Source organism: Macrobrachium nipponense, chromosome 25 (assembly GCF_015104395.2).
Source record: "Macrobrachium nipponense isolate FS-2020 chromosome 25, ASM1510439v2, whole genome shotgun sequence".
NCBI lineage: Eukaryota > Metazoa > Arthropoda > Malacostraca > Decapoda > Palaemonidae > Macrobrachium > Macrobrachium nipponense.
This window is the reverse complement of record NC_087214.1, coordinates 69,226,916-69,248,407: the sequence shown is the minus strand read 5'-3', so window position 1 is coordinate 69,248,407 and position 21,492 is coordinate 69,226,916. Positions and strand designations below refer to the sequence as shown.

At 36.7% G+C, this 21,492-nt stretch overlaps 1 protein-coding gene across 4 annotated transcripts in view; it reads left to right on the top strand.

The window, feature by feature from the left end:
- LOC135199217 (integumentary mucin C.1-like) overlaps window positions 1-17,095 on the top strand; it is a 77,336-nt gene extending 60,241 nt beyond the window's left edge. For 3 of the 4 annotated variants that reach the window (XM_064227085.1, XM_064227081.1, XM_064227082.1), the window contains 4 exons: window positions 4,581-4,739; window positions 6,335-6,428; window positions 13,710-13,814; window positions 16,796-17,095. In XM_064227085.1, the coding sequence (XP_064083155.1) occupies window positions 4,581-4,739; window positions 6,335-6,428; window positions 13,710-13,814; window positions 16,796-16,856 (419 nt within the window). In that variant the 3' untranslated portion in view covers window positions 16,857-17,095. The remainder of the gene's footprint in view (window positions 1-4,580; window positions 4,740-6,334; window positions 6,429-13,709; window positions 13,815-16,795) is intronic. The other variant, XM_064227084.1, reaches the window with a different exon arrangement.
- Window positions 17,096-21,492: the final 4,397 nt, after the last annotated feature.

The following is a 21,492-nucleotide window of genomic DNA, read 5'->3' as shown; positions in this document are numbered from 1 at the left end:
CTTGAGTCACTATATATTATTGTGGACCTAATTTCTTATCAGATGCAAGATTTAAAGCATCAACTATGGCTGTTGCTTCAGCAGTGAATATGGATGAGGAGTCTAGTGACTTTTTTATATAAGATTCCCCTTCACATACCAATGCACAGCCCACTCCATCTTCTGATTTCGATCCATCAGTATAGATTTTCCTGCCATTTATATGCCTCTCATCATGCTCCAAAAACTTGTTTCTGACTTCTCTGGTAGACATTAGATGTGCCTTACACTGAGGGAACTGGGGCAGCCCAAAAAAGATGTAAGGTACCATGAACCCTCTAACCGACTGCCCACCAGGGGTAAACCGGGATTTTAAAAACCAACAGAAAACCAGATACTTTAGGGCGACCACGAAAACCAGGTTGTGGTTAATAGTTCAACCAGCAGACGCCTTACTTTGTACTGACACAAACTGTAGAAATGACCACAACAGGAGGGGTCTGAATGAATGCTGTTCAAACATAATCTTCGTTATACGCTGCTGTCTTGCTGACCAACCGTCTCCACTTGTGGTGAAGGTGTGTACCAACAGTTGGTGGTCTGTCTACACCACAGATTATCGTCCTTCTAGCATGTGCCAGATGCTCTGTGGACTGCCAGTAACTCTCAGTCGAATGTTGAGTACTTTTGTTCTGCTGGTGATAAACTTCTTGCTGAAGAATGCCAACAGGTGACGACCATCGTCTGTGTCTTGTTTGAGTAACGCACTCATTGCTGTGCTACTCATGATATTGTAATGACAAGGTAGTCCCGCTCTAGTGATGAATTTGGGACTCATTTGCGCATGTGATTTTGTAATGTCACACAAACCGGTCGAAGTGACAATTTATTGATGTAAACAGGAATAATAGCCTTTTTTGCATTTTGAAATGCTTCTTAATAAATATCCCTCCATATTTTTAAGCGGAGAATATCGATATCGATACTGGAGAATATGGATATCGATACTGGAGAAATTGAATAGGCGAAATGTTGAACAAATAAGTTTTTTCGTGTGAAACTTTTAGAGTGATGGGATCCTGAAGACTGAGGTCATGGGATTTTTATCATGGATTTTTCAAACTTCCCCGTCTTAACCTTGTTTGCATTTGGGACCTTGTTGTGAGTTGTTTCAAGTTGATTTCCTTTTGTACATTGTCCGTTAGGGAAAGTCCGCCTTTCAGTTCATTGTTAAATTAACATAGTTTAATTTTGTGATAAAATTCTCACAAAAGGAAATCAACTTCAAAACAATTGATAACGAGGTTTCAAATGCACACACGGCCAAGACAGGGAAATTTTTAAAAAATGTGGAAAAAATCCCATGTCCTCAGTCTCCAGGATACTGTCAGTCTCTAAATGTTTCACACAAAAAACCTTATTTGTGCAACATTTCGCCTATTCAATTTCTCCACTATTGATATTCACACAAACTACAATATTTCACATGCCCAAAATCGCATTCATCGCTTAAATCTACGGAGGGATATCTATTAAATCGCATTTCAGAGAGAAAAAAAGGCAATTATCCCTATATTTCCATCAGTAAATTGTTACTTCAACCGGTTTAAGTGATGTCACTCATTATGGTCGGTTCCATAACAAACACCGGACTTGCGAGTGCTACTACCTGTTGTTTCTATATTGTCGTGTTACTCACGTTTGTCATTAGGGTGAGGGACCTATGGGGCAAAGGGAAGATTACTGTGGCAGCAAAGGTGACTGCTTTTTTTTTTTTGTGCTAAGATGAAGGCTTTATTTTGTTATTTTTGCATAAGCAGCTGCTGTTTTGCTGTGTCCACCAGGATGTTGTGGGTTTTAGGAAGTCTGCTCCTACAAGTGCAATCGTTACGTCTGCTGTGATGAACGTCCAGTTGTACTACTTTCGGCCAAATGACAAATTCATCGTTGACATCCCATATATTTTCAGCGTTGCTCCGCTGGCAATGGACACCTGTTGAGTGCTGGGGGTTGGATAGAGGCGTTCATTCGGGTTGGCTGGTACTAACGATTTGCATGCACTTTTAACCAAGAACTTTGTATCTGATCTTTTGCCTGTTATGAATGGTTATGTTTTTGCCTGTACGTGGAAGGAAGACAGTGGAACCAGTCTGCCCACTGCTGATGTCTAGTTTGTTGGGTTGCTGCTGCGACCGCTTTGCATGTATTTTGACATGCAGCAGTCGTTTTCGCATTTTCGGGCGTCATTCCCGAAACACCAGTGGTAGAAACAAATGCCCTTGGGACGTTCTTCTGTTTTGGTGGTTGTTTTTCTACCTGAAGCTCCAGTAGTGGTGTATGAGGGTGGTGGACCCCTCTAGATCGCTGTCCTCCTCTGCGTCAGTCTGCTGCTGTGGCTGTAGTGTGGCTGGTGCTACGGGTGGTTGTGTAAGCTTAGTCGACTTGTGGGCCAGGTGGACAGCGTTGACCATCTTCAGAATTAGTCGAGGTCCATGGTTAATGCGTAGGGGTTGGCAAAAGCTGTTAGGTGGGGTAATTTTGTGAGTGGGACCTATCTCACAAGGACCAACATAGTCTCTGAGCAGCCATCTGTGGTAGGGATTGTAACTAGCTGCTGCAGATGCATGTGGATGTGTGACAGCTGCAGGGTCTCCTGTTGCTGCCCACATGTTGTCTAAGAACTTATTTGCTTTGATGGCTGGCAGCATGCTGAAGGACGAACTTCGTTGGTCCTTCAGCGCTTCGTAGGTGATACTACCAGGTGGTTCTATGGAGTTAGGAAGCCCATTGGGTTCCTAAATTTTCCTATTTTGTTGGCAACAGTTAGTTAACTTGTGGAGCCTAGACATCCAGGTAACTGATCATACATTTGCGAATTTTTGTGGTACACAAAAGCAGGTTTTTGCCAATATAGTATTTTTTATATAGCTGCAAGATTTACTGAGTAGACTTGCCATTCTTAATGTTACCTTGTAAGTGGTCTTCCATAGTAGCAAAATAATGTAGACTTAAAATTCCTTCTAGGCTTCAGTGATTTACCACAAACTGACAGCTAAACAATAGGTTTGCCTTTGGAATAATGGGGTTCCTTTGCTTGAAGACCCCAACCAATATATCTATTAGATCTGCGACAAAAATTTTGAATAGTAAGGAAGGATCATTTCCTTCACGCTGCCTAACAGTAAGTAATAAGCCACTGATTATGCTGAACGTCCAACGATGATGGCCGGACATGGATCTTTTAGCTTGGCTTAATTCAACTTTTCTGTTTTGATATTGATACGCGATTGTAATAGTTATGAAAGTTTGTCTTCAGTGGCAACGGTGTGCTCTGCTAAAAACTGTATCAATAAAGGCAGCATAAGCTCTGAGGTTGTCATTCTCAATGGTAGATATAATTTGTTACTGGTGATCAGTGGTAAGCATGGAGTTTTAAATCAATCTCTGGAAGTTGCACTGACTGCTTCTGGAATAGAATTGGGGATGACTGGTGGAGTTTAATCGCTTCACTAGAGTTGATTTTAAAAATATACATTTCGAAACTTACATAACAGAAAGTTACAAGAAATCAGTATGGTGAAGCACTCGGCATTAGTTCTGGTCATTTCAATACCCTTCTTATAAATATATTGTTCTTAATTCTATTTTTGGATTTGAATTTCTTTTAACTGCACTACTTGGTAGTTATCATTTGATCTTGTGTAAAACTCTTCCACAAGGAGAAGAATGAAGTGTGATTGACAGGGATTTCACTAGTTTGTCTTTTGGTAGAAAATCAGCAATAATTCACCAGCAAAGCAACCTTTTTTTAGGATTGGAGGCCAATGTTGAAATTTTTTTATTCAGTTATTGTCACAGGTTGTATATATATATATATATATATATATATATATTATATATATATATATATATATATAAAAAAATCCACAAGGGCTTGACCCCTGTAAATTTTGAGGCAACGATGTTATGTTGGTAATTCATCCCTCTAGCCAAATTTTTCTTCTCTATGTCATTAAGGGAGCAAATAAACTAAAATAAGTATCAACCACATTTTTAGACGACAGATCTGTTAATCCTTTTGATAAGTGTGGCATTATCTGTTGTAGGAAAATTATTATTCATGTAAGAGTTGGAAAGACGTTTTCATCTAGGTATTCACCAGGTAATGTGAGTATGTTAGTGATCAGTAGAAGTTCAATAAATTCTTTTATCAACACTAGTATTCCAACCTTTTTGTAGTGCCCCGTAGGATAATTTAATAAGCTAACCTAAATAGTTATGCTTTCATTCCTTTCTGAGTCTCTAAGTGAGATAACCACAGTTATCATAGACAAAGGGATAACTATAACTTCTCTAGCAATGGAGACCATTCCTACTACTCCTTCATCAGTGGGGACAAAGACCACTCTAGAGGGGTCGTCGATTAATTTCGTCTACTTGCCTGCAACTTCACCAGTCTGATATTAATAATCCGAATTTGAAAATGTCATTAATTTGAGAGATTTTTGTGAAATATTCGAACTAAAAATGTTTAATGAAGCTATTTTATGGAGGAATTTTATCTAAATGTGTTTCTCATCTTACATTCTTCCTCCAAATAGGACCCATAGTATGCCGCAGTAGCTGGATAGTAAACGGAGCTTCTTGCTACCTCTTCAGCGATGTAACTGCGACCTGGGAGGCAGCCAAGCAAAACTGCATCGACATGAAGAGTAATTTGACAGTGATCACTAGTGATGACGAATACAATTTTCTTTCAGGTCAGTATTTATTCTTGTTTGTCAGTGGTAAAATCAATCCTTGTTCGTCAGTGGTAAAATCAAAGAAGTGCTGAAGGCAAAAGCTGAGTGACATTCAGAGTCCGTTTTGGTTCCAACGGAAACTCAGGAAAGGTATTATAGCCGTGGACGAGATATTCTGAGTTTTTAACTGGGGAACGAACTGTCTAATGAAAAGTGATTCTAATGAAAAGTGATTCAAGTATTGGCACTTGATGGTCATTCAGAGCTCTGCCTACTATTTTAAAATCTTTGTAATTGATATTATATTAAAAAATATTTTTGTGCATGGTCCCTTATACATGAAAATTCTGCATTTGCTAATTTTATACCTGTTCTAGCTTGCACCACGATGAGAGTTTGATCTCACCTTCAATAGCTTACGAGTGGAGCCCACATACTTCCCCAGGTCGCATCTGGGGAAATTGAATAAATAAATGTGTACCGAGGTCATCAAAGGGTGCCATTGAATTTAAATTAATAAACCAGCAAGCCAATGACAATCAAGTCTTTATTCAAATATAAAGATTGTCTTCACCCTTTGATGATCTCGGGAGTCATTTATTTAATCAATTATTTAATCAACTGCCCCAGATGTGACCTGGGAAAGTACGTGGGCTCCACTCGTAGGCTGTTGAAGGTGAGGTTAGACTCGCATTGTGGCATAAGCAACCGAACAGGTATAAAATTAGAAAATCCATATTTTTCATGAATAAGGGACCACACAAAAAATGTAAATAGAATATCAATAACAAAGAAAAAGCTATTCAGTTCCCCAGTTGAATACTCAGAACATCTCGTCAACACCGCTGCAGTAATTCTCGTGAGTTTCCGTTGGAACCAAAACGGACCCTGAAAGTCACTCAGCTTTTGCCTTCAGCTACTTGGTAAACTTTGATCCTTTTAACACTTTTTCCTTTAATACTTTTATGCAAATAACTTTACTTGTTTTTTTAACCTAGTCTGTTTTTAACTCTTATTCTTTAATTTATAGCCTCGAAAATGGGACTGCTCTATGTATATATATATATATATATATATATATATATATATATTATATATATATATATATATATATATATATATATATACATGAAAATTGATGTCTCGCGCCCAATAAAATTTTTCTGGATCCATTAGTGACTGAAACTTATATAAAATTTTGCAAAAGCTATAAAATCATGACTTGAATAATTATATTTTGCACCAGTGCCATACATCACTGGAGGCCTTATCGAAGAGCTGTTTAAGAGTTGAATATATATGGATTCCTAACTACATAAATATTATATATAATATTATATATATTTATATATATATATATAGTATATACACATATATATACATATATATGTGTGTGTGTGCGTGCGCACGCGTATAGTAGGATTTTTTATGCTCTCACTGAAAAAATGAAAACTTTTCTTAATTCTCGCTTGATATACCTAAACATATTTTGGCAGTGATTTCAGTTAACGGCGCATGACTATCACTGGGGCAGTAGAAATTTAAATATTTAGGGCATAGATTGGATTGCATAATACACAAAAAAAGGATATGACATTTTCTTATTTCTGTAGATAAGGTTGTGGTTCGTGCATGGATTGGGATGTATTCCCCATATTTAAACACGACATTTTTGTGGATTGACGGCACTACTCCAACTATAAACAAGTAAGTGTTAAAGGAACTTTCTATCAAGATTTCCATATCTCTTAGTCTCATTACAATTGATTCTGCATGGCTATTTTTACTAATGCTCATTATTGACTGACATTTTGATAAAATAGTAGATTTACAGTAGACCCTCCAAATGGGTATGATTATGCTCAAAGTGTGGACACAAGAATTGTGACTAGGCCACCATAGGCTAAGCTACCTCTGGGCTCTCCAATGAAAATCTAAACTCAATAAGTTATGGAAAAAAAGTATGGAGAAAGAATTATTCATAAAAACACAAAATACAAATTAATAATGCTAGCAAGAAAACTGCTGCCATTCAAGAGGAAATTACACAGCAGCCAACCAAACCTATTTATTCATGACCAAGTAACTATCATCACACACAAGACATCCACAGGTGTTGTACAGCATGTAATCTATGTATAATGAGTGTTGTGTATGCACAAGTGTAAAAGAAAATGTAGACTAAATGACCAGGTTACCATTAATTTTGAAAGGTAAATCACATGTAAGTGTGATGCTGGAGAATTCATGTTCTCTATATTCGGCCTGGGTATCAGTAACAGCTTTGCAATATTGTTCTTTAGAATATCCAATAATGTTCAGATGAGAGTTATTAACATATTACCCACATGACGGCCGGCTGTCATTCATAACGGCTGATCTTGACCAACATTTTTTGTCTTGACTAAATCTCCGAGACACTAACGCTAGTATAGTGCAGTCAGTAAGTGAGATGCACAATTTCCCACACGGCTGTCTTTGTGACATCATACTGCTCAATTACCTTTGCATTTTAAATCTGACTTTGTTATGGAGAACTACATACACCTGACTGCACCGAGAAAGGCGCAGCCGGTGGCGCAGTGCAGATGGGGAGGGAATGGACGACCAAGGGATTACCGGAACTCTTCTTAGAGATTTATTACAATATGAAATACTAAATCCAGAACTCCTACATTTTAGTTAGCAGTGTCTTATGCTAGTGTGTGTCAGAGAAAAATATGTAGAGAATGTGAAGAGATACGGGTAAAGAAGGGAAGACTGTTGGTGTGTGTACATGCAAATTCATTACTTGTGTTCAGCCAGAAAACTCTGAGAACCCAACTGGTTTACGCAATAACCAATAGTCTCTACTGCTTCACTGCTCTAGCAAAATGAATAAGAGCCATTAAGCAAGTCTGAGTGACAGGAAAGACTTACAGATAGAAAAATATAAGGATGGGATTTCTGCAAGTACATTATCATTTTTCAAATAGTTTAAGCAGACCCCCGAGCTGACTATTTCCTCTCGTGAGATTAGCCAGAAGGATTAGGAGGGAATACCAGGCCTAGGCCATAAGTCTAGAACTGGGAAAAAATAAATAATTCGTGAGATGAATGAATGACAATGAAATTTAAAAGAAAAAACTATATAAGGTATATGCTTTTACACTGGAGCACAATCATACATTAAATACATTTACTCGTTTCCATACATATATAAAACAATATTTAATAAAATCAAACAAAAACTATTAAAATTAAAAATAAATATCTTAAAATGTGGACTGCCCATTAAGTGGATGCGTGTCAAACGAAGACGCGTCAGAATTACTTATGCTGTGGAAAATCTAAAGCGTACAGATGGGGTCCATTCATCTATTCTTTATCATGGTTTTAGTAATCGTTCGTTCTGCATGCTTTATGCTTGATGCTGTATAGGGCAAAATCGTCCATATATAGTTTACATTTAATCCCAACCGGTAGCATATTATTGAATTCATTAACTGCTATGTAAACAGAGTACCACTATGGACACTTCCTTGAGGGACTCCATTTTAAAGTAGGAAGGTTTTTGAAGAAAAAAAAACATTATCTATTCTCACCTGAAAAGTGAGATCAGTTATTAAAGTTTTTAATGAACTTAGGAAGATGTCCACGTATGTTATTATTATGTAATTATTTTAATAATATTGCCTACCTCGACATAGTGTCGTATGCCTTCTGAATGTCAACAAAGACGGTTACTGTTGCTTGCTGTCTATGAAATTAGATAGAGGTATCTAATTTAGACAGATGAAGCTGTGAACCAAATCGGGTAGGGCTCAAAATATTTTTTTTTTACAAATGCGCCACGAGGTCGTGCAATTACCATTTTCTAATTTTCTTCGAGAACTTACATAGACAACTTGTTGAAGAGATTGGTCTATAATTACCCACATTACTAGGATCTTTTCTAGGTTTGGGTATAGGAATTATTTTCACATTTAGCCAGTTATCAGGAAACAAGTTTTGGAGTCATCAATGATCATAAACTTTTAATAATTACGATTTTGGCAAAGGTGATTGGTGGCAAATCGTTTCAAAGCAAATATCACCACCTTCAGGAGCAGATATATTACAGTTCAAGAGAAATGTCGCAAAAAAGACGGACCCACATTTCAGCGACAAACCTTCCACAACGTCAGTTTGTAGCAGGGTGGAAGAAGAAGGGCAGATGGCTGTCAAAGTGTCGTATCTGTGCATTTTTTTCTATGCTAATGTAAGCCTAGTGATGACCAGACTAAGCAGAAAAGAAGAGGGGAATTTGTAATCCTGAATTATTCGTCATTCATATTGAATCATATATACAATATCCAATGCATATGATTTACAAACAAGAGAGTAGTGTGAAACGAATTCTCTTGATTTCGCAATAAATCCATGATTATGTCGTGACTAACACCTGCCACCTTGAATATAAGATAAAATGCAAGAATTGAACTCAATTTTTCTCTTGAACTGAAGGAAGAAAATGTGTGATAAACTAGTCTCTAATCTGGCGTCACAAAGTTTACGTGTGGGCTAACATTCCCATGAGAGTCATTCTTTCCTGGGGCACTACACAGTACATAAACTACAGGAAGTATGTGGCAAGTTCTTCTCCTTTTTAAGCTTGTCATTCCTAGAACCCATTGTGTAGCTATGCTATAAGTGTTAACTTTATCTCTAAGCATCCATACTGATATAGTGTTTCTTCTTATGTTTTTAAAGTAATTACATTGTTAGTTGTCTTGGTAAAAGAATAGGAGGATGTTTTGTGTAAAACTTTGCGATTATTAGGTGTAAAACTCTGTTCCAAAACACTTGTGAAATTTTCTTGGTGCATCGAGGTATGATCTTGAAATGCTAGTTTATTTATGAACTACAGCGGTATTTATATGAATTGCTGGCCAATCAGAGGCCAGGATACTTACAACCACGTACAATTATTTTATATAAGCCTTTATGGCTCCTATATAGATGGAAATCAGATGTGCTCTGCTGGCGTCACTGGTGCATTACTATGTGGATTGTCATGAAAAATACGGAATTTGGCGACGTCATTGTTTAAAGCTGGCGACGACCTGTCGCTTGCAGCATGAGAAATAAAGGCTTTAGAGTGCTGGCGCATTAACCCCCCTGAGAGTTGACCAGGGTGTTGCAGAGGGTGTCCCGCCCTTGAAAACTAGACTGGAGGATTAATGTGGTCAGGCAAATATGCTGGTTTCAGGTGGTCGATTGCAACCCAACCTATTGTGCTGCAGATGTCGATGAGGGAAGTTTTCTGCTTGTTATCAAGGACCTGTTAGGGGCCAGTGCAAGGTTGGGTGAAATGCGGACGAATAGCATCGGTTCTGGTAAATACATGTGTTGCCTTGTGTAGATCCTTCAGGATAAAGGTCTTCTCATTTGGGTTTTAGGATGGGCGGCAAGGGGCGAATTTTCCGATGATGATAGGAGTCTGATGATGTTGGGTGAGGTGTTATTATAGGTGAAGAATTCACCAGGTATTATGAGCGGATCGCCATATACCATCTCGGCTGCTGACAAGTCAAGGCCTTCTTTATGTGTGGTTTAAAGGCTGAGGAGAATGACCCATTGAAGCTGCGAGTACCAGGTTCAGGAGTTGCAGCAAGACATGAGGGCTGCTTTCGGGGTGCGATGGAACCTATCAGTCATGCCATTGGACTCGAGATGGTAGGTGGTTGTGTGATGCAAATAGGTGCCGAGGAGGCGGTACAGGGACGTTCAGAGCTGCAGCGTGAAGTAGTGCCTCTGTCAGAGGTGATGTGATCGGTTACGCTGAATCTGGAAACCCGTGATGAGAGGAAAGCACTGGCACATGCTACTGCCGATGCATCTGTCATAGGGGCCACTTTGGGCCATCTAGTAGTCAACCATTGTGAGTAGGTCACAATGCCCTTCCGAGTACGGGAGGGGTCCTGCAATGTCGATGTGGACATGGGGAAAACAGCATCTTGGTTGATAAAAGAAGCCTACACCTAAATTAGCATGATGCTAGCTTTTGGAGAATTGGCAGACAGAACATTCATGGCGCTACGCCTTTGTGTCTTTTGATATGCCATGCCAGATGAAGCGCTTCTTCAGGAGGGTGGCTATAGATCATCCTAAAGGGTGTGCCAGAAAGTGGACAATGTCTAAGATGTGACGTCTCATTGACTCCACATGGGATGTATGGATGTGGGTGGCCAGTGCTATCAGAGGATGGATGCATAGCAGGACTATTGTTGTTGAGGGGGACGTCGTGTCACTGCAGAGATGTTAAAGAGATTTTGCAGGTGTTGAGCTCTGGATCCTGCTGTTGCTTGTCCACCAGCTGCTTGTAATCGATGATGAGGTTTACTTCATCAATGGCGATTCTCGAGATGGTGTCAGCAACGGGACTGTGTTTCCCAGGGACACGACGAAGGGGGCAGTTAAATTCAGTGATGGCTGACAAGTGGCGGCACTGAAGGCGTGAGCATTAGACTGGTGATTTATTGAATGCACTAGTGGCAAGTGGTTAGTTTGAAGGTGAAAGGTGTGGCCTCCAAAAGAATGTTGGAAGTGTTTTGACATGCCGAGTTTCCTGCTAAAAAAAGCCAGGGGTTGAGGATTACCATGGATGATCTGTTCCAAGCCAGCTCCTACGGTTACAATGCAGGCATCTATGGAAAGCAGTAGAGGATGACCTGACGCAAAGAATGAGAGGGCAGCGGCCTTGGTGAGGACATTTTTGGCACCAGTGAAGGCATCTTCTTGCTAGGTCCCCAGGTGAGATCTTTGGGATGGTTTCCCAAGATGGCGTCCACGAGTTGCTGAAAAGAGCTCCTGCATTGGGGAAGCCAAAGCAGGAGTAATTGAAGGTGAAGGTGCCAAAGGGTGTTGTGATGGCGGTCTTCAGGATATTTTCGGGATTCATGGGGACCTGGAAATAACCTTTAAGAAGGTCCAGTTTTGAGAACATTTTTGCGCCATGCAGGAAGGTGGTTTCGCCAGTGATAGTTGGGATGGAGTAGTGGTTAGCCTCGGTGATCACATTCGACTTTCGGTAGTCCCTGCATGGATGAAGTGTGCCATCCATTTTTGTTAATATGTGGAGGTGAGATGCCAAAAGGACTGTATGCCTTTTTACACACACCCATCTGCTCCATTTCTGCTAAGGTTTTCTTTGCAGCGGTGAGTTTTTTGGGTGGTAGACATCAGAAACAGGAGTGTGCTGGAGTACCCGAGGTATTAATATGTTGGAAAATACTGCACATAGTAGGGATTTGATAAGTTTGACATAATTCTGGTTTGAAGATCTTTGGGTATTTGGCACAGGTAGGCAAACTCATCTTTGGAATTGACGATGTGGAGGGCAAGTTCTGCGGGGGCTGCAGCTATGGGCTTGGTTGACAGATCGGTGGCATTGATGAGGCGCCTGTTGGTGACTTCCACAAGCAGTTGGTGGTGTGCCAGGAAATCCGCCCTGAAGAGAGGTATTGAGATATCTGCAGCCAAAACCTGTCAGTGGTACTTTCTGTCACTGAGGTTAAGGGCAAGATGCTTCTGATCAAAGGTAAGGATGGGAGAGCCATTGGCAGCTGTGAGTCAGACATCAGATGGCTGTGGGTGTTTGGTTGGTTGACTGGATACAGGCAGAAGGGAGTGAGCACCTGTGGTGGAATCGAGGATAAAAAAAGACAGAGGGGCTGATAGAACACATAGGATTGGATGTGTCAGGAGTATGGTTAGATTTAGGTACATTTCTATGGCCCCTGATTTAGGGATATGTACCTGCTATGGCTACCACGAGGGGCAGTAGCCGTGAATCTGTCTAGCAGGGAAGTGGTAATCCGGCAGGGCAGCGAGAACGTAATCTGCCTTCGTCGATGATGACTGTATGCCCTTCATTCGGAGTGAGACTTTGGCTCGATGGAACCTAGTGTAGGCGTCAGTCGGTGTGAAGGTTGGAAGTTGGGCAATAGTATCAGCAAGAGTGGCAGGAGGGGATGGTGATGTTTGTCACTGGAAGTCTCGGATATCTTTGTTGGGTGTTGGTTAGGCGGGATCACCACTTTAACAAGAGTTGATGAAGAAAAGAGCTATGATCTTGAAATGATACTTTATTAAATGAACTACAGCAGTATTTATAAGAATTGCTGGCCAATCAACGGCTAGGAGACTTACACAGTAACTAACAGACTAGTCATGTACAATTATTTAATATTATAGCCTTTATAGCTCCCATATAGATGAAAAACAGGTGTGCTCTCTGTTGACACCAAGGATGCATTGCATTGTCGTGAGAATCACAAAATTTGGCGACATATTGTCTGAAGCTGGCTACGAACTGTTGCTTGCAGCGTGAGAAACCCAGGTTTTAGAGGAGTGCTGGCACAGTGGCACACAATTTACATCATTATATGATTGAGCTATTGCTATGGGGTACACTCAATATGAAAATCTGCTCTGCAACTGCAGCTGTAGCAATACTGATATAAAAACAGGGAACTGTAATGATTTGCAATATACACAAGATGAGAACTCAAAAGATTAGCATTCAGTAGGTACTATGCACTTCATGTAAGCACATTTTGCACACAATGAGATAGTAGGGACAGACTTTATTGGTGAACTCTGCATAAATCAGTTGCCTTAATAGCAATCCCATATGTATTCATTACTATAAATACATTCGCCACATGGCTTGTCTTTTCATTATTCTTAGCTGGAGAAGAGACAAAATTCCATTCATTGCTCATGATTGGGCACTAAGATTTTTTAATGTGAACTCCTTAACATTCTTGAATGGGCAAAGTACTTTCATTACTTTTATTGTTACTGTCACTTACAGGACCAATCTAACAGGGAAAATTCAATCAGGGTTAAAAATACTGTTGTTCGAAAATATGGCTGTATAGGTTTGGAATGGGGAATTTCTCCAGTTTAATTATAAACTCACAAGATACCTATAAACCCACACATTTTCATAACGTTTTCCAGATGGGGGAACGGTCAACCTAGCAATTCTGGAGGTGGAGAATACTGTGCCGAAATTTTAAAAGATATAAACGGATGGAATGATGCGTCATGCACGATGACTATAAGGTAAAAATTCTTGCATACAAATAAAATTCAGTGTATACAATTAACAGAGGTATAGAGAGTGGCAGGTAAGGAGAAATGTCATGAGAGAAACTAAGTTTTGAAAATGTCAAAAGTACATGTAAGAGGTTTTATATATATATATATATATATATATATATATATATATATATATATATATATATATATATATATATATATCTTGTCTGATTGACGCCATTCCGCGCTCAATCGTGTCCACCCATGACCTTACGCCCAAACGTGTCCAATTCACGCTAGCCTGTCTTTACGTCATAATACGCCCAAAAATGTATCTTTAATAACTAACGCCCAAAAGTGTCCGTCTCAGAATCTAGCAAGACAATGACTGTTTTTTTAATTCAATGCCCTGCCCCTAAAAATGCCCACACGTCTAGTAATTGACAATAAATGTGTTTTTTGAATTCAATGCCCCTGAAAATGGTGGCGGGTACCTGCTACGTCTCATTGAGGTTTCTTTGAATTGGGCCACAGAAATCACAAAAAAGGCTTTTGTTGGGGTTCTTGTTACTCTATTCTTTTTCTTCTTCTTCTTTTGTTTTCAAGTTGATTTCGTTGTTTTTCCTTTTTTTTTTGTCATGTTTTTAGTTCCGTCTGTACAATACTGTGCAATAAAGTTCCAATTTCAAACAGTTGGTTTTCATACATTGATAAAAATCAATGGTAACCACCCACAACACGGTTTGGGAGTAATGTTATATATATATACATATATAATAAGATATATATATATATATATATATATATATATATATATATATATATGTCATATCACGTTACCGTGATTCATATACATACATCGAGCTACAAATGTCCTTTAATATCTAATTCGCTCTACCTCGGAATTAATATGTTTTCATATATGTTTAGCCGAAGGAGAATTTTTTTGTCGATAAGAAATTTGCCGGCTCACGGGCGCGAACCATCGTCCTGGATTTGAAGGTGTCGATGGTTCGCGCCCGTGAGCCGGCAAATCTCTTATCGACTAAAACATTCCCCTTTGGTTAAACATATATGAATATATATTAATTCCAAGGTAGAGCGAATTAGATATTATAGGACACTTGTAGCTTGATTATGTATATATATATATATATATATATATATATATATATATGTATATATGTATATATATATATATATATATATATATATATATATATATATATATATATATATTATATATATATATATATATATATATATATATATATATATATATATATATATATATATATATATATATATATATAATCACGCATATCCACAGGTGAAAAATAAGAAGCAGGGTGTAGGTCCTGACCAGTTTCTACTTTATTTCCAAGCCATAGACGAAGGACTGATGCAAAGTATTAGAAGTCACAAATATATATACTACAGACAGTACTGACGAACATACACACAACCGTTTGAGACTGCAGATCCACCCACAGGCAGGTGTCAAGGTAGTAGTAGCTTTCAAAAATCATTTGGCTACAATTTACAATGAATTCTCAAGGGACACTACTGATAAGGGTAGGAGACAACAAGTCCACGCCTGACAGGTGTCAGGGAGGCGGGGTTGGAAATCTCATTACCACTCCTACCCCCTTACTTTGTTTACAAATATAATAATTGTATTTCCATACATCTCTACTGCCTACCTTAAAATTTAAGTAATTTACGAATTTCTTTAGAAATTAAAGGATCAAGTTTATAAATACCTTGACTGATGTTCATATTATTGTTGTAACTTTCTTTTATAAAGCTAGATTCAATGATATTCCTTTCTAATGCATTATTAGAACACACAATCTTTTTTCCCCAGTTAATAGCATGACTGTTGTCCCTAACATGTTGTTTTTGATTAAGCTGACCTTGTGTCAGCACAGGCTCTTGCTCACTGAGCAGCCCGTATCGCTAAAATGTAAAAAATATCACTATTTCTCTGTGCATATCACACACATTTTTTATGTTGTTCTATTCTCTTTTCTAGAGTTTTACCCGTTTGACCAATGTCAAAGTTGTCACAAGACTTACATGGAATTTTACATACACATCCTTTATTATTATCGGGGAGTACATGTTTCATTGTTTTATTTTTAAAAGCGACATTAATACTAAAATTCTTCAAGAGATGGGGGATATCTTTCATTTTATTATTATAAGGTAGCACGAGCAAATTTTTGTGTTAGGTATGGACAACAGAACTCAGCTATTTTCAACCATATAAGTGAACATATCCACAGAATAAACTGCCGGTACTAGAGTCAGATGATCGAATTGGCCTTGATTAAACAGAGACAGGTAATGAACATCTCAAAGGGCGTATGGGATTCAGATGTCATTGATAAAGTTTTCATTCAACCAACGCTTAAGAGGATTAAAGGAAGATTATCAGTGGGAGTGACCTAAAATGGCTTACCTGTGGATGGATCACATGGTATGAACACCACCTTTTCTGTAACTTTTCTCATTCATCTACCTGAATATCTAGACTGCAGTCTCTGAAATATAATATTTTCTCTCTATATTTTGGTGTTTTTTGGGCTCCTTTTATTATATATATATATATATATATATATATATATATATATATATATTATATATATATATATATATATATATATATATATATATATATATATATATATATATAGAGAGAGAGAGAGAGAGAGAGAGAGAGAGAGAGAGAGAGAGAGAGAGAGAGCAACAAAGGAAATGTGGAAATTCTCACCGAATGAACCATAATAGCAGCGAATAAGCCCCCAATATAAAAAAGATCTTCCATTCATCCATGTGCTCAGATTTATGACGGCATTTTTGAAGTATATAAACGGACGAATAATGGTATACAGGTAATGCAACTCCAAGTAATCTTTTCCTTTTCAGATACCAAAAGAAGAAGAAGAAAGTAGCACTGATATTTATTGTCTTTTTGTCTTCCTCTCTTCTCAATCTAACAGTTACATCTGTGAATACCAGCTGGACACTGCGCCCTCAATGAGGCAGGAGCGGTCAGTATAAACGTGCTGCTTCGAAGAGGACCACCAAAACTGCTATGGATACGACTTCGTCTTTCTGATGTTTTTGTTTTTATATGTAAATGACTTGACATTCATTTTAGATGTTTAGATACATGAGTAAGAATGTAAAGAGAATATATATTACATGTATGTATTTATTCATGGAAACGACTGATTTTTTGAGGTATGTATCAATTTAGAGTAGGAAAAATCTACAAGAAAATAAATATATTGCAAGTTTTTTTCTGAATTCATACCCTCTTTGTCAGTCATACAATGTACAAAAGACTTTATAAGTGTATGTATATGTGTATATATATAATATATATATATATATTTATATAAATATATTTATATACATATATGTGTATATATAGAGTATATCTATATATAATATATATATATTAATATAAATGTATTATATATATTATATTTATTATAAATAATATATATATAATATAATATATTATTATCTATTATTTATTATTATCTATATATATAATAATATATATATATATATATTTATGTAAAAATATATATATAATACTATATTATTATATATATATATTATATATTTATCTATATAATAATAATATATATATATATATCTATTTATATTTATATATATATAGATGAATTATATAAATAATATTATATATATATTATATTATATATATAATATATATATCATATATATATATATATATATATATATATATATATATATATATATATATATAATATTATATATTATATTTATATATATTAATATATAATTATATATATATATATATATATGTGTGTGTGTGTGTGTATACAAATGACTTGAATATTTTTCTGTTAAAAAAAGAATTCCATCTAATAAAAGGAGCCCATTAAACACCAAAAGGTAGAAAGTTCTTGCTTTATATTTCGTCTTCATAACTAAGTAAATTAGTGGAGTGTGAGGTCGATTTCTGCCACAGATGTAGGCTTTTATTGATAATTATCCAAAAACAAGTTAGTCAAGAACCTATGGCTTCATTGCAGGTATTACAGATATATTTTACACACTATAATATGCATTATAAGATATATATATATAGTATATATATATATATATATATATATATTGTGACAAAGTGCCAAGTATCTGGTTACTACACATACCAAATCATTAATTGTTACCTCACAACAGCCAGATACCAGAACCTTCATCACAAAGTACTAAACGACTGAATACCCTAAAGGCAACAGTGATCCCTTAACAACTTACCAGTATTGCAGAAAATCAGACTAACTTCATCAAAACAGGTGTGAGGTAATCTTGTAAGTAATCGAATTGATTAAAGGGCATCACTCCATCAACAACTTTAAAAGTAAGTATTTCCCTGATTTCAGAAGTCTATAATTATCACCTGTAATTCCCCTCCGTTTTATTTGTGAGGTGCAGGCAATTGGATATTAAGTGACCTTTGTAGCTATAATTATGTTTGTGGATGCGATATATATATATATATATATATATATATATATATATATATATACACACATATATATAATATATATATATAGTATATATATATTTATATATATATCTATATATATATATATGATATATTATATTTATATATATATATATATATATATATATATATATATATATATATATATATATATATAGATATATTTGTCAAATACACCATGACATTGCCTATATTCATAAACATTAAGCTACAAATATTGTTTAATATCCAATTCACTCTACCTCGGCATGCTTAAGAAGACCTCTGATCGAAGTTTGACTGTTCTCAAGCGTCAATTACTTTCTAATTGACGCTTGAGAACGGTCAAACTTCGATTAGAAGTCTTCTTAGGCATACAAGGGTGCTCTTTCTGAGACGGAATCTCATGAATGCCGCCTTCGTAAAATCTGGCAACCCAGCATCGAACTGAATACTTCCTCACAACCAGCTAGCTGATCCGAGATCTGCTTTGTTCAAGGCCAGATTGCTTCAACAACATATCTCTGCTATTATCTGTTGACTCTAATCACCGTCTTGGCCCATATTAAGGTCACAGGGGGCAATTACGTAGTAGGCATAATTATTGACATATTCAAGGAAAGAAATCTAATTGTTTTGGCATTAGCTGAAATAGGGATGAAAGAATAGTGTGTTCATGAACGGGAACGACAAAGAACTGACTGCAGGTAGGTAGTTGAAGGATGCCGAGCTTCCTGGGGAAATGACACTTAGCATCAGCGATGATCTGTGAAAGAGTTTATATGTGCTAGTTAAAAAAAAATTGTGGCCAAGGATGAGTGAAAATAGATGATAAGTTGTGATGGTGACTGTGTATGGGCCGGTAATGGAAAGCGAGGGTGAAAGAGTGCATTTTGGGAGTCGCTTTTCTGTTACGTCCAAGATTATGAAATGGTAGTTTGCTGGGTGTTTGGAAAAGGACTTGACTGCTGGAAACAAAGGTTTCTAAAGGGAAATATTCACAAACATACTTGGGAAAGAGATCAAAATAAGGAATACAAGTTATTAGACTATGTAATGGCAATGGGTGAATGCAAAAGTAACTTGCTGGATGTAATAATAATAATAATAATAATAATAATAATAATAATAATAATAATAATAATAATAATAAATAATAATAATATAATAATAAATCTTATTTCAGCTCAAGGCCATATACATGGAACATACAAAGTATAGACAATAGCGTAGACAATCTAGATACATGAGATAACATGATCAAAAATGATAAACTTGCAGTATCCACGCAGTTATTGGAGAAGTATAAAAGATAGTATCAGGCTGGCCAGACATCCTGCTTTAGGTAGGACAGTCCTGTTTTCGAGCAGTCTGTCCTCCGTCCTGCGCCACCTCTAGCAGTACGTTGATTTGCCCTTCTTCGTTTTGGGCACCTGTCTAAAAAGAATTATGTAAATTACCTTGCGTATACTAAAACACTGGAGGCAATTACATATCAGTAAAGACGATAATAGCCACAGTACAGGGAGGAACTTTATCTCTAACTGTTCAGTAAATCTGAGGTCTCTTTCACAAATCTGAAGAAGATGAGTGCTTATATCATCTCTATCCCTTGTAGCAATGCTCACACAAAAGTTTTTTCAAAGCCCAGTTCCAAACCTGTAACAACATCTCAGAAGAGAGCCCAGCCGTGTACAAAAGCTTCCTGGCCAACAGAAAACCCATGGAGATGGCAGGTTAAGCGGCGAAATACAAAAAATAGATAGCCATTACGGATGGCTATGATAAGTAGGCTACTTCCTTTAGTTTGTGAAGTAAATGAATTTGGTTAGCATACAGCACGATGCTCCATCAGGAGTAAAACTGAATATTCATTTCTTAAAGTTCTATATTTATACTGTATGAATGTCTGCATCATGTATGCAATATATACTGTGCGTTTAAAAAATAGCCTTCATTACAATATAGTGATAATCGACAAATAAACACTTCTAAGCATATTTTGTATATATTACACAACATAATATTTCAACTCATTAAACAGGTTTAATGTAGCTTAAAGTAAGTGTCGGCAAAACAAAATGAAGAGTCCTACTTTTTGGAAATTTGGAAATGGCCACAGTAATAATATAGAGAATGGTAGTTAAAAAACATTAAAGATTATAACAGTTAGTGAACAGATTGCATATAGTTAAATACCAGCTTTTTTTTCTCTAAGTTTTTATTCAATAAATTATTTACAAAACATTACAATAAATCCAGAACTACATATATTTCCATCTAAAATACATTGCATTTAATGTTACAAAAATTCTTTGTGAAATATTTTAACAGTTTCTCTTTCAAAATGGCCTTGATATCTCTCTGGTTTTTTATAATCGAAGCTTTTATTCTATTTATAATCAAACGTTCAGGCACATTCTTGTCTTTGAACAACCATCTGTTTACAATATAACTTGACAAAATTAAAGTTGCAGTGTTCCTTTGCTTCCTCGATGACTCTGGGAAATCAAACTACATAATTCTAATGAAATTGCAGTGAACAAAATGACAAAATAGCTTCAAAACTCCTTTTAACCATATTATTACATTTGCAATTCTCTTGCTGAAATATACCATATCTCTCGGGTTCCAATTATTATAGGGCAGTTGATGATCCTACCACAGTTCCCACTATTTAGTTTTAGATATAAACACAATCCCAGCTATATCTTTTCCTATTTTCATGTCTAATAAATTTAACAAAGGTGGAAAATTCCACTACAATTAATCCAAAAAATTAAACAATGATGTAAGGGACTCTTGGACTCGAACCCGGGAACAAATTCCAGGGGTTCAAAAGCCCCTTCACCACGTCAAGGTGGTCCCACTTCGAGGGGGGTACAGAATTTGTGTGTGGGGCACAGGTATTGGTAGGTGCCAGGATCATTTGACGGATGGAGGTTGGTTGGATGACATTTTTGTGGTAAAGGAAGGGCCAAGCACTAACACATACATACCACTCTTTTACCCATTTGAAAGATTCCGAAGGCACCGGTTGGAGCAGAATGTAGATTAATATATCAGCAATCACACAACACTATCTGGCTTACACCCTGGGTATTACGTAGAGACACTATTAACATATTGCCCTCTATAAGTATAGTCACTAAG